The following is a 13,674-nucleotide window of genomic DNA, read 5'->3' as shown; positions in this document are numbered from 1 at the left end:
TGTTGTTCTCGTGTTTTGTCACATAAGAAGCATGCTTATGTACATTTATATATCGATTTTCTTAAAACCCGAATTTATTCATTACATTACATCAAATATTCAGTTTACATTTTGTTATAGGAAAATTAATATAGATTACTGTAAAATATGATCCCTTCTTATTTAAACTTTAAAGCAATTTAAGGTTGAAGAAATGATTAATTCAGTTTCTTCAAGGATCTGCATCATTCATTTCCACCTTAACCGGTTCTGTCTTCTTCGGTAGCTGTTGGGCCATATCGTAAGTCGCATGAAGCCCGAAAAACAAATAGTAAACTAGCATCACGATAGTGCATACACCGAACCTAACGAAGGCTTCATACCCCAAGGATCCCATGAGAAATAGATTCATCGCGATAGACAACGAAGGAAGCCACGGGACGAGTGGAACTCCCCAAACCTTCGGTTTCCTTTCTTGAGGAAGAGAAACCGACATTACAAAGGTGGCCAAGAACCAAATAGGAACTGTTACAGTATAACCAACCCATCCGCCCGTGTCCATTCCCCAATACGCTGAAGTTCCCATAGAAGAAGCAATGATTATAAGCAACAACCCGATAAACTTCAATCGGTTCACTTCTGTAGTGACACCTCTAACGTAGTATCGTCTAACCATAAGTGCGACCGCCATCATCATGAAGATGAAAAGTGTGCTTATCGATAGAAGGCTGGCCAAAACATCCAAACTTGAGAACAACGCTATGCACGCGCTGCATACGGTTATTAAAACCGTCGCGTTTATTGGAGTCCCGGTTTCGGGTGCACGAGCGCGAACCACGGCGGGATCATGTGGGCCCGCGCTATGTGAGTAGTGTATCGAGCCTGCCCGAGGGCTCCGACTAGAAGAACCGTGGACATCCCTTTCAGGGCGCCCAACGATACTAAATATTTCGCCCATTTCATCCCCACCTTTTCGAACGCTACTGGGTAAGCCGCGTTCGGATCGATTTCAGTGTATTTTTGCATCATACTAAGGGAGAGAGACATGAGGCAATATATAACCGTGATGATGGACATTGAGCCGAGCAATCCCAATGGGATGTCCCTCGAAGGGTTTTTCGTTTCTTCTGCCATCGTCGCGATGTTGTCGAAACCTCCGTATGCGAAGTAAACTATGGCCGCTGCTTTGAAGATTCCTTTCACACCGAAGGGAATAAACGGAGATAGATTCGACGGGTCGGATTTGACAAACCCCGCGATGATAACAAAGATGATAACAATTGTGTTTACTGCTGATGCGACCCAATTGAGAATCGAAGTCTTCCTCGTGCTGTAAATCGCTATGGCGGACGCGATTATGAGCACGGTCAGGGCTATGGGGTCTAACAAGACTTGTGATTCGTCGTTTAGTCGCAAACGTAGGGAATCGGGGTGGCGGTTAATGAGGGTGGCGAAGTATGAAGTCCAAGCTCGAGCAACGGCTGCACCTCCGACAATGCTTTCGAGTAGTATGTTACCTGCGGTTATGAAGGCGGCGAAGTCACCTAGTTCTACCCTGAGGTAAGCGAAAGAACCTCCGGCGACGGGTATTTCGACAGCAAATTCAGTGTAACAGAAGACGGAGAGCATGGCGGAGAGGCCGGAGGCGACGTAGGAGAGGACAATGGAAGGGCCGGAAGTTTGGTGGGCTTGTTGGCCGGTGAGGACGAAAATGCCGGCACCGATGACGGAACCGAAACCGAACCAGGTGAGATCCCACCAGGTGAGACATGTTTTCATGTCGTTTTCGCTTTGTTTGCGGAGATGTTGGATTTCGGTAATGTCGTCTGATCTGGTTAAAAGACGATCCTTGAATCTGTGATGGGTTTGGGATAGAGGCTTGTTTGTAAGTGGACCAATTTTTGAATGATTCTTCTGGGAAGAAATCTTCTTTGCTCCATCTTCTCCAGTAGCTTCTTGGCAATGGCGAATCATCATCATCATCCATTGTTAATAATAATAATGGAATCTCTCTTTCTAAATTAACTTCAAAATTATTAAGAATAATATAGATACATAGATATGAACGTCCATTATTGATGATGATTGACTGACTTGAGTCGTGTGGTTAATTAATTGCAACTTTGAAAATTGCTCCCGCTCCCATGCATGAGATATTTTCTGTCGGTTTCTTCGTCTTATTTTGACTTATTTTTTGGCCATTCATTTGCCTCAGCTCTCTAATCGAAGTATCTATTTCCGAACTCGATTTAGATTTTACGATTCCGAACCCGACAAGTATATTCCCAATTTAGATTTTACTAATCGAAGTATCTATTCCCGAACTCGATTTAGATTTTACGATTCCGAACCCGATAAGTATATTCCCGATTTAGATTTTACTATCCGACCCCGAACTCGACAGATGTCTACTCTAATTAATGAATAAAATTGTTTATGGGCATAAAAGTTAAAACTTCATTATTACCAAAGAAGAATCAATATTCCTAATCTTAATATGACATGAAAACGACTCTAAGAAAATAATTTCTTTTTTTTTCTTTCAAAATGATTGTTAGTCACTAAACCACAACCATCAAGAATTGACAAGAGAATTGAAGAAAAAACTATGTATTAATGTTATATACATTATAATTGAAATTACTCATTTTGAAAAAACTATATATATTTCTTGATTGCGTCTTGTTTTTTGTTGGCTGCGCGCAAATCAGAGACGACTCCATTATTGGGATTGTGATTAATTTGATTTGACAAAATATAAAAATCAAATGTAGATTAAGAAAGGGGGGTTGGTCGGTTGACTATAAATATTATTTCCACCCAATTTTACTTCATATAGAAATCTAGTGGCCTTAATTTCATATATTAATATAATTATATAAGAAAATTTATTTGAAATTCATTAAGAATATGTATTCAGATTTCAGATTGGAGTCCGTGTGTGAATGACAAGATACGGTAAACTTGAAAAAAAAATAGAATGAAAAATATTATATATGTAAGGTAAAAGGAATTAGTGTGATTTTAAGATTGTGTGGCTAGACAAATATTATTATTATTATTATTATTATTTTAAAGTTGTGATAGATAAATTGGTCTACTTGATGTTAATTATTTTAAAAAAAATATATTTATCATAAAATATTATTTAAACATAAAAAAAATTATAAAATAATCATAAATAATAAAAACACTCAAATAATTATATCAAATCTATTCTTTCATAAAAAAAATGTTGGTGGGCAAGAAAATATATAATAATAATAATAATAAAAAGTTACTAGATGGGTTTAAGCCCACACCATCCGAAGTCAGTCCGTTTCTAGTCTTAACGGGCCAACAATTATAACAAAGAGAAAAATTATAAAATGAATTATACATTCTTATTAACCTTTAACAATAATATTAAAAAAAATTAGATACAAATAATAATAATATCTATAAAGTGTACTTTATAGAGTAATAAATCATAATTAATTAAACATACAAAATCATCTCTGCTCATGAAGTTATTAAATATATTCAACATTTTTTAGATTTAAATTTATGTATAATGATCATTACCTCAACATTAATGAAGTTTGTTATTTTTAGTGTGGGAAGTTAGCATGACTTTTTACAATCGATTACTCTACCTTTAATCAATAATTTTTTTACATGAAAATTGAACGTCTTAATTAGTCAAATCCAAATTATTTCATTTTAACAATTCTTAAACAGTAGGTATTCAACATTTGTCTTAAATTTATTCATTGCTCTTATTTACTCACGTCTATAATTTGTGAATATCCACTTTCAAATATAAAAAGTTTATTTTATCCCCTCTTTTAGTCTAGCGACAACAAAAGTGAATATTTAAGCCTCCCTAAGGTTCTGGTTCGAGCCCGTAAAACGACAAATTATGCGCATAGTTAAATGGTTAAGTGCGTTTGCGGGTTACATTCTTATTCCGTTATAAAAACAAAAAAAAAAACTATTTTCATCCCTGTTCATATTCTTTTGTTATAAAATATATAAAATAATGATAAGCTGAAATATTTAGTAATTTAAGGATTAACCTAACTAGGTCTTATTAAATTAGTAAGCTGCTAGAACCACATTTTTAGATATTTTCCTTTGCCAATGACAATGGTTATTATTAAAACCACACAATTTCCAATTAAATATTCCAATTTAGAATGCTTTACAAATCAACACTTGACTCATTCTTTAGGACTTGTTTGGATCTGAATCCAATTAAAGTTAATTGAACTAAAGAATATATATAAATAGTCTTTTTTGTCTGAATGTATTGGAAAATAGAAACAGTGTGTTAATCAAAGACAAAAGAGGTTGCAAATGGGCCAGTTGTAGATTTTGATGTTTCATAATATTTTATATTTTTTATGTTGCCATTTTCTTTCTTTATATTAAAAGGGGTAAGCCACTCCCAAAACTTTGCTAAAGAATACATATAACCCTATAAATGTGGAACTATTATAAAATACCTTGTAACTTTATATATATGAAACCAAATTTGCCTTGATTTCTTTGCGGATAATGGTTAAGTGATAATAAATGAATTACGGTATAGTGTGAATCTTTGAAATTAATAGTATGATTGATGTAGATAAAATTTTATTTAATATAAATATTTGTTTACTTCTTTATCCATTCTTTTTCTTTTATATATGGATATTCATATTTGTAGGCTTGTTTGGGAGTGGGTTATTTAAAGAATCAAGGGCATGTTTGATGAATTGTTTTTTTTTTTTTTTTTAGGATTTTATTCTGAAACTCAAACATTTTTCATCCATCATTTCAACCATTTAATCAATCCTTTTATATATTTAAATATCAAAATTACCCTTTATTTAATTATATAAAATTAATTTATATTTAAAATTAAAGAATATTTTTTACTTTTTAACTTTTTTTTAGGACAAGACCAAGGAAAAAACTCAAATAACCAAAGATCCAAGAGAGAAAAAAAAAGAGTGATAATTTGAAGGCGATAATAATTATTTTGGGGAAAAAAATAGTGATATAAATAAAATAAAATATAATAATTTAAAATAAAAAGTATTTTAATAGTTTAGTTAATAAATTGAGTGAAGTGATTGATTATAGAAGAATGAAATGATGTTTGATTTGGTTAGGGTTATTTTAATATCTCGAACTGAACAAGACCTAAGTAAGGATGTCAATTTGAAATCGTTTTGCGATAATCGAATTGAATTGTCCTGTTTGAGGCAATTTTTCCTTGAAACCGAACGGGGATGGTATTTGTGTCTCACGTTCCGATTTCATCCCGATTCTTCCCCGAACACTATAAACACAATTAAATATATAAAATCACCAATATATTTATTTATTAATTATATTTTATAAGAGATAAGTTTATTTCTTTATAATAATATAAAATTTCAATGTATATTATACTAAAAAATCGTTTATATAATTTTATTGTATAATTTTTTTTAAAAAAATATATTTTATAAACGTTACGGGGATGGTATTTAAAAAAATTCTCGAAATAAAAACGGAGCGGGAATGATAAATACATTCACCGCCTCATTGTGATCCTAGGCCTAAGGGTTTGAAATATTTAAATCGACGAGTGATAAGGGAGAAAATTTCGAGAGTGAATTATGTGGCATCACTAGTTAGGTGGAAAAAAAAGTGAGAAAAAGAGAAGATAGAAAAATAATTTATTTTTTCAGGTAATCAAATTGAGCCACGGTCATTTCCTCGTTAATATTCTATCTCATAATCATTTCTAATTTAAATAACTCAACTTAATTAAACCTTAATTCAGTTTCCTTTTCATTCAATCGCATTACTTACTTAATTAATTAATTAAAATACTAAATTCTTTCAATTATATATTAGTATTACCAAAAAAAAAAAAAAAAAAACCAATACTCATCTCCTCAAATTCACCGTCTACCATTACTTTTCAAATAACCCAAATTATAACCAAAACATGAATCCGAAAAAATCTTAATTTTTTTTAAATGATATTATAAATACAAATAAATTTGTTTTGGAGCTTGGAACATACACTTTTAATAATATAAAAGGGAGAATAAATTTGGAAAAAGAATGAAAAATGAAATAACATGAATCTGAATGGCTGAAAATTTTTTAAAAAATTCTCTCTTATCTCCCAACTCACACTTTTTTTTCTTTTTTTAGCCACGAGATAATGGTATATTTTTCCCTCCTGTCACACCTCTATAATTGAAACAAATATAGTATGATAAATTTGAACAAGGGAAGACAAATGTAAAGTAAACACTCCATACCATACTTAAAATACTTTAATATTATTTGCTTATTGGTGACAGATGTCTATTTATTTGTAAAGATTGAGGACATATATGTACCTTTATCCAAACTTTAGGGTCTTTTTTCTATTTCTTCTTCGTCTTCATCCTCCTCCTATTATGAGTTGGCAATTGGCATTCGTCTTTCTCTTTCTTTCTTTCTGCTCAAGTCTGATCATCCATTGATTGATCAATTTACACTTCTCTTTCTCTTTCGTCTGATACTTCCAGGTAGGGGAATATGGATTTAGTTCCATATTCGGGAAAATCCAACGACAAGTCAACGTCATCATCATTACCTTCACCTTCGTGGCAGGATATGTTCAATTCAGCATCAACATCATCATCGTCCAACCGACGTTCCGCCTCTCTGCCGTCAAACCACCACGAATTCACCGCTCCTCTACCTCCCAAGCCGCCGTCCAAAACTGACCTGGTTCCCTACTCAGACCCTGTCGCCGATTCCAATTCCTCATCTCCGCCATGGCAAGAAATGTTCCGATCAGGCTCGATGCGGAAGCCCGAGCAACCTCCATCCGATCCGATACCTCTAACTCAAGCGCCGGCGCCGGCGCCGCCGCAGGAATCCGGGGATTCGCAGGTGCGACTTGCTCTTTACATAGCCATGGCACACGCAGGTCTAGCCTTTGCCATATTCGTTCTTTCGGTGTTTGTAAAATACTTGAAGAATATTTACGTCCTATGCTTTGGGCAGTTCTCTGTTCAATTCCCCTTAGAGGAATACAAGAAACCCTAGTTTCATTCTGGTCAACACCCTTGAAATTGGGGTTGACGGAGACTGTCTTAGCAATTCCAGTAGCTGTATTTAAAGCATTCGTGGGCACTATAGATGATATTCGCAGGAAGAATGAGAAGAAATCTGATAACGTTGTTACTACAAGACGATCAAGAAGTGGGTTTTCAAAATTGTTAAGATGGCTTGTTTCCTTGTGGGTTTTCGTAATGGCATATGAACATATAGGAGCGGTTGGTTCGTTTGTCCTAATTGGTTTGGGATTTCTCGTTAGCATTTACGCTGCTAAATCACGAATGCCTTCTGTTACAGAATTGAGAACTCGCAGCTTTAAAAGAAGCTCTGTTAGTGCTTATTTCACCGGAGGGATATTGAAAAGACTCGAAACAATTGTGGCAGTTGGGTTGATAGTTGGTATGATAATTGGTTCTTTATCTGGGTTAGTTTTCTTCTCTTATAAAATTGGAGTTGAAGGGAAGGATGCTGTTATATCCTTGAAATCTCATATAGAAGAGAGTAATTATGCAGAAAAGATGGGTGTTAAGCAATGGATGGATGAGAATGATGTTCCTGCTAAGGTTGATATGTATACAACAAAGTTATACGAAACGATATCCGATCAGATCGATGGATTCGCCATTCAGTACAACATGACGGATTTCGCTAACGGAATCAAGCATTTCGTGATTGCCCAACAGCTGGCAAATTCTTCGGAGCAATCGACCTCTCTGATTGAACCGTCGCCTTATGCTGAGAAACTGTTAAGTTTGAGGAATAGGGTCTCGAATCGGGAATGGGGGGAGATTTATGCGGAGACTGATGTGCTCTTCAGAGAATTTCTCATAACTAGAGAGGATTTGGTTGTGAAGGCGAAAGGGTTTGCGCTTCAAGGGATGAATGTAATGCAAGGGGTTTTCGCTAGTAGTACGTCGGTACTAGGTGGAGGTGCGAAATTCGTGTTCTCGATTGCTAACTCGATTGTATCGGGTGCGGCGGGCGTGTTCAATTTCATATCACAGTCAATGGTTTTCTTTTGGGTGTTGTATTACTTAATCACAACTGATTCTGGGGGAGTGACTGAACAAGTGATGTCAATGCTTCCAATGTCGAGACCTGCCAGGACTAGATGCGTGGATGTTTTGGATAAAGCGATTTCGGGGGTTTTGTTGGCCACGGCCGAGATTGCGTTTTTTCAAGGATGTCTTACTTGGCTTCTCTTTAGATTGTGTTCTATTCATTTCGTATATGTGTCAACCGTGCTGGCGTTCATCAGTCCTTTGTTGCCAATATTCCCATCTTGGCTTGCGACAATTCCTGCTGCCTTGGAAATGTTAGTTGAAGGAAGATACGTGTCCGCCCTTAGTTTATCGATTGTTCACCTTGTGTTGATGGATTACGGGACAACCGAGATTCAGGAAGATGTTCCGGGTTATAGTGCTTATCTAACCGGGTTAAGCATTATAGGAGGAATGACCATCTTTTCATCCATAGTTGAGGTCAAATTTTGTCAATTTCTTCCTCTAATATAGGATTGATTGTTCCTTTATAACTGAATGTTAATATATTTTCCTCACACAGGGAGCAATAATGGGACCGCTGGCAACTACTGTTGTGATTGCTCTAAAGGACCTGTATGCAGAATTTGTTCTGGACGAGAAAAAGAATTTGCCATCTTCATAAGATGAGCAATTTGCCAAACGTAAATCTTTTCATTTTTGAAGGCAGACAGACAGACTCTGTACGGTTTGAATTGTTGTTTTGTTTGATTGGGTTTTGATTATTGTACATTTCTTTCATCCTATATATATATTGTACAATATCAATTGATTCTTCCTTCTTTTTCTAGGGGGGTTTTGAGCCATCTTGTTAATGCATACAAGATGATGATTATGTATGTACTATATCACTATTTATACTAAAGTGTCCATGATTATTATGGGCTCTTTTGATTTTTATTATACATATTGTCACATGATCTATATTGTAATTTTTAGTTTCATTCAGAGTATAAAATCATGATTTTCTAGATCATGCACTAAATTGTGATTTAATAAAAATATTCAAAGTTATTTTTTGCTATATTTCTATCATGCTCTAAATCATGGTACCAATTAGGCTCGTATTCAAAAGTGTAATGTTACCTATTATACAGGTTTGAAAATCATTCTTTCTTTTTCTTCATGCAAGAGGATGCATTTTAACAAGGATTATGCAGCAGAAACTGTTACTATCAGACCAAATGAAAAGAGAATGCAATCAAAATTTATTAGTCTACCTCTTCCATCTTGCTGCCCTGAGCATCTGCAGCATGATCTGTGTCCTCCTCCAATGGTGGATTGTCAGCATTAGCATTAGCAGATTCCTCGTCAATGCCCAGACCTAGTTTCAGCATCCTGTGAATCCGGTTCCCAAAGGTGATGGTTATCTTGTTCTGTGGTTCTTCGTGGATTCAGAGTTTCAGATTCTTAGAGGTCTCCTAAATTTTTTTGTTCTCCGCGATCTCAAAGATGAGATCAAGGCATTTCTTTACCAAGTTCTTGCGCATAAAATTGAGGATCTTGTTCTTCTGTAATGTCTCTCTCGATATGTTGACAGGGAGATCCTCAGAATCAATTTTTATACCCTTCACGAATCCAAGGTACCCAGAAATCAGTTCCTTGCAGTTACCCATGATGAAGACCCGAGGAACATAGAGTTTGATGTTGTTGGGCTTCTTCTTTGTATCATCGTTATCGAAATCCGGTCTCTTAGGAACAAAGAGAAGGGCCTTTTACTCCAATTGACCCTCAATAGAGAAATGATTAACGGCTAAGTGCTCCTCCCAGTCATTGGTCAAGCAGCTCAAGCTCTTATAGAAGGAACCAGATAGGCTTCTGCTTGTTAACCAAACACCATTAGTGAGAAACCTCCTTGATCTTCTTCCACTTTTTCTCTTCTTCTTCGTCTTCACCATTTGAGACCTCCTTACTAGTCCTCTCAATCCAAAGAGATGTTTAATTCCAGCCTTTATCATCCCAATTCCACTGTCGATTAATGTCAGTGTATTGTTAGTCTTGTTAGGGACAATGTGGATGAAGAACTCAGATTGAACACCTAGCTTGCTCTTGTCAGTCAAGCTCTCAAAACGAACTTTGTTTAGAGCCTATAGGAAGCAAATCGACACACAATTACTCCTATGATTAAATTCAGCTCCAATGCCAAGTAAAGCAACAAAATCAAATGGGATGACGTCATTTAATATCCATCAAATTGGAATCCATATGGAAAACAATAAATAAAAGCCACTATACAACATATTATCGATTTTACATACAAACTGGAAACGTTTATACAGTAAGATGAACGGTCTTGCAGAGTAAGTGAGGCGCAAGTAATCGAATGCAAGGACATTGACAGACAACATTAAATAGCCTTGAACATATCGAGAGTGCAGTTGATTACAGAGATCGGAAGTAACTTACATCAGAGGCGTTGCTAATGACCTCGCGGAGAAAGATCTCTCTGTTACTGTAAAAGGTGTTGATGATGACTTGAGCTGGTTGATTTCCGCCTGGAAGGCAAATGTCTCATCTTCCGCCATGTCTGAAAGTAAAGCAGTTGAAAAGTGTGGGAGAAATAAAGATCTCAAAGCAATCAAGAACGGGAGGCGGGAAAGGGAGTAACTAACTGAAGTGCAGTTACATTGGGAGGAGGGATAGTATGGGCATTCTAGATTATTATATCTTATATTGTTAGTAATTTAAAGATTATAAATTTAAATGAAAGCACTATTAATTAGTTTGCAGAAGAGAACATAACAGAGTTGAAATTCTCTCATAGTGGAGAATATTTGGCTTCTAACTTCTTCAAGACAAAACCAATAACTCCCCAGTTAAACCCCCTATACTGAAGCCAACTAATAACCCTTGCTTTCCGTTTCTCATTGGGAATATTCCCACTACGATCCCACTTCTTTGTCGCCTGAGCAAGAAGATGATCCATTGAAAGCTTCGACAGACCCATAATTGGCTCTTCCTCCTCTGTGTTTGGATCGCTCTCCAGAAAAACCAGTTTTACCGCCTTCTCTGCATCAACTCGACTTATTCCTTTCTGGGACAATGCCTGATCATCCAACACCAATTATGTATAAACCAATAAACAGGGAAAAACAGAGCAATACTATAAATGAAGATGTCAAAATGTTACTTGTTTGATTCGACTAGGGCCCCAGGTTGAAGAAGACCATCTAGAACGGGAAAAACTTTCTGCATACAATGAATCATTAATAAAACCCCTGTAAACAGAACAACAAACATTTACGATTTAGAAACATAAATACAGAGTTTATTAATGAAATTACCAAAACTAAATCATTAAACCTGCTCAGAAGATCCATTATAACATCATTAACCATATAAAGAGGAAACTTCTTTGCCTGTAGCTTCTTTCTCAGCTCGAAAGCTGTGAATGCCCTGGACACGAAACAAATCAGATTGTAGAAAACTAAACAAATGAAGTGGCTCGGCTCTACCTTATGGCAAGTAATTTGATTGCCATTTTCTCTACATCATAAATACTACTTTGACAAGATTGTGATGAATGTTCACTCTGCATATTCGATTCCAGCGCAACCTCATCTATCTCTTCATCAGATTCATCATTCTCAACACTTAAACTAGAATGAAGCTCTTCTTGTATTCCTGAATGTTAAGCAAACTAGATATAATCATCATATCTAAAAGACACTAAAGAATGAAAGTAGCAAGAACTTGCCTTGTTGCGCTTCAACTGAACCAGGTAAAAATTGGGCATTATCCAACATAAAATTCCTTGACAAACTCTTTCCAGAATTTGGAAGCTTCGGTTTAACCTTTATTGCTTCCAGATCTTTATATCAACAATTGAGTTGTATTCAGCAACTATAAAATAGGTACAAGCTGAAGAAGACAGATATTCTACTTACTAATAATACCTGCTGTTTTTTCATCAAACCTTGTACATGGAAAAGTTGCTTGATTTTGGTCTTTACTCAAAACAGTAGTATTTCTATCCGATGGAACTTCAAGTTTCAAAGAAGCTCGTTTTGAAAGCTTGGTGGGTTTCAGGGGTGTAAAACATGTGGGTTCTTCATCATCTTTCAAAGATTTATTATTGGGAGTGTACCTAACTGGAAAGGAGCTATTACTTGAGTCCTTGGAACAGCTTATCTCACTGCTATTTCTCGTCCTAAACCATCAAACCAGTATCAGAAGAAATAACGTTTTCATTGAGTTTTCAGAAGAATCAAGAATCCCGGTAATCTATCGGAGTTAGAGAATAAAGAATTTAGAAAGGATGGGAAGAAAATGAACTCACCACGAGACCTGGAAAACTCGATACTGAAGTCTCATTGAAGCTTTAGAGAAATTCCAAGCAGAAAGCATCATCTTTATGAACTCAGTTGTCTAGAGGAGCAGAAACCCTAAAATGTAGGCAGAAACTAGAGAGGAAGGATTGAAATTTTCATTTCCCAGATTAAAATTTTACTCTTTCTATAATTAATGCCCAATTTCTTTGAGTTTTGTTTTGCTTGAAAGATTGAGATTTTATAATTTACTGAAGTTCATTTATTTCTAAGTATGAATTATGACATTTGTGCGTTTCAATTGAAAATCAAATTATTAAACTTTCAATGAATCAAATTTTGCTTAATAATGAGTTTAGAATATATTTACTATTTTGATATAAATGTTTATTTCAATCTAATTTTTTAAGTTTAAGAATATTGGGAATATTGGTAAATAAAATTGATTATTATTTGTGGATTTACTTATAAAGTTATCATGATTTAGTTTAGTTAAATATTTTATTTTTATATAAACTAATTCTCGGGGGTTAAATTAGGTGTATATCGATTTGGTCGGTTTTTTCATCGAAAAATTCATTCTAATCGTTAGTATTGGTTTTTTTAAATTTTCATGCGTCGGTTAGCGGTTAAGTTCGATTCGGTTAGGTCGATTATAAAATCAGTTTATATATCCGTTTAATTGTTTAAAAATAACAAATATATAATATAATAAATTAAAAATTAAAAAAAAAAATATTAGGTTCACTGGACATACATTTATAAATATATCAAAAACACGTATATATACGATCGATCGGTTAAGCCGTCATTTTTTTATTATATAAACCGCCAACTGAATCGACCATAATCAGTACTAGAAATTATGAACCAGCCAGAACTTGGTTAGGTCGGTTTTTTATCGGTTCAGTTTTTTCGATTTTACTTACACCTTAAGTTAAACTAGGATTAGAAACGAACCAAGCTGAGCTCAAGCCAACTTGAGTTAAAGCTCGACTCGACTATTATCTACCAGCTCGGTTCAAAAAACTTACTAAAATTAAATTTTCAAATATTTGTGAAGAAAAAAATTACTATTTTAAATTTTAGGTTTTATTATTAAAATAAACAAAATATATATTATTTATTATCCAGCTCGAGCTCGACTCAGACTTGGTTATAGTCAAACTCGGCTCGTGGGCGGCTCACGAACAACTTGACTCATTTGCCTCCCTAGTTTAAATACATACCCACAATTACACTTAACCAATTAACTTTGAGTATAATTTAGACGGACTCAAACTCATGACTTCGGTAAACTGGGGATATCC

At 35.0% G+C, this 13,674-nt stretch overlaps 3 protein-coding genes and 2 pseudogenes across 3 annotated transcripts; 1 reads left to right on the top strand and 4 right to left on the bottom strand.

Annotated features, from left to right (window-relative positions):
- Nucleotides 1-55: 55 nt before the first annotated feature.
- Nucleotides 56-1,985, bottom strand: LOC124938489 (cationic amino acid transporter 5-like). The gene is given in 3 exon segments (XM_047478930.1): nucleotides 56-798; nucleotides 801-1,863; nucleotides 1,865-1,985. Coding segments are annotated over 3 exon segments (1,752 nt in total). The 5' UTR covers nucleotides 1,967-1,985; the 3' UTR covers nucleotides 56-211.
- Nucleotides 1,986-6,446: 4,461 nt separating this feature from the next.
- Nucleotides 6,447-9,008, top strand: LOC124937497 (annotated as a pseudogene).
- A 93-nt stretch (nucleotides 9,009-9,101) lies between these two features.
- LOC124937500 lies at nucleotides 9,102-10,645 on the bottom strand (annotated as a pseudogene).
- A 145-nt stretch (nucleotides 10,646-10,790) lies between these two features.
- LOC124937498 (regulatory protein RecX) lies at nucleotides 10,791-11,927 on the bottom strand. The gene is made up of 5 exons (XM_047477763.1): nucleotides 11,794-11,927; nucleotides 11,552-11,720; nucleotides 11,400-11,492; nucleotides 11,227-11,314; nucleotides 10,791-11,142 (listed from the first exon to the last, which is right to left on the bottom strand). The coding sequence occupies exons 1-5, from the start codon at nucleotides 11,840-11,842 to the stop codon at nucleotides 10,855-10,857; spliced, it is 687 nt and encodes a 228-aa protein (XP_047333719.1). The 5' UTR covers nucleotides 11,843-11,927; the 3' UTR covers nucleotides 10,791-10,854.
- Nucleotides 11,928-11,960: 33 nt separating this feature from the next.
- On the bottom strand, nucleotides 11,961-12,510 carry LOC124937499. The gene is made up of 2 exons (XM_047477764.1): nucleotides 12,376-12,510; nucleotides 11,961-12,246 (listed from the first exon to the last, which is right to left on the bottom strand). The coding sequence occupies exons 1-2, from the start codon at nucleotides 12,444-12,446 to the stop codon at nucleotides 11,976-11,978; spliced, it is 342 nt and encodes a 113-aa protein (XP_047333720.1). The 5' UTR covers nucleotides 12,447-12,510; the 3' UTR covers nucleotides 11,961-11,975.
- Between the last annotated feature and the right edge of the window lie 1,164 nt (nucleotides 12,511-13,674).

The sequence above is a fragment of the Impatiens glandulifera genome, chromosome 5, assembly GCF_907164915.1.
Source record: "Impatiens glandulifera chromosome 5, dImpGla2.1, whole genome shotgun sequence".
In the NCBI taxonomy this organism is placed as follows: domain Eukaryota; kingdom Viridiplantae; phylum Streptophyta; class Magnoliopsida; order Ericales; family Balsaminaceae; genus Impatiens; species Impatiens glandulifera.
The sequence above is the reverse complement of the archived record's forward strand: the minus strand, read 5'-3'. Positions and strand labels throughout refer to the sequence as shown.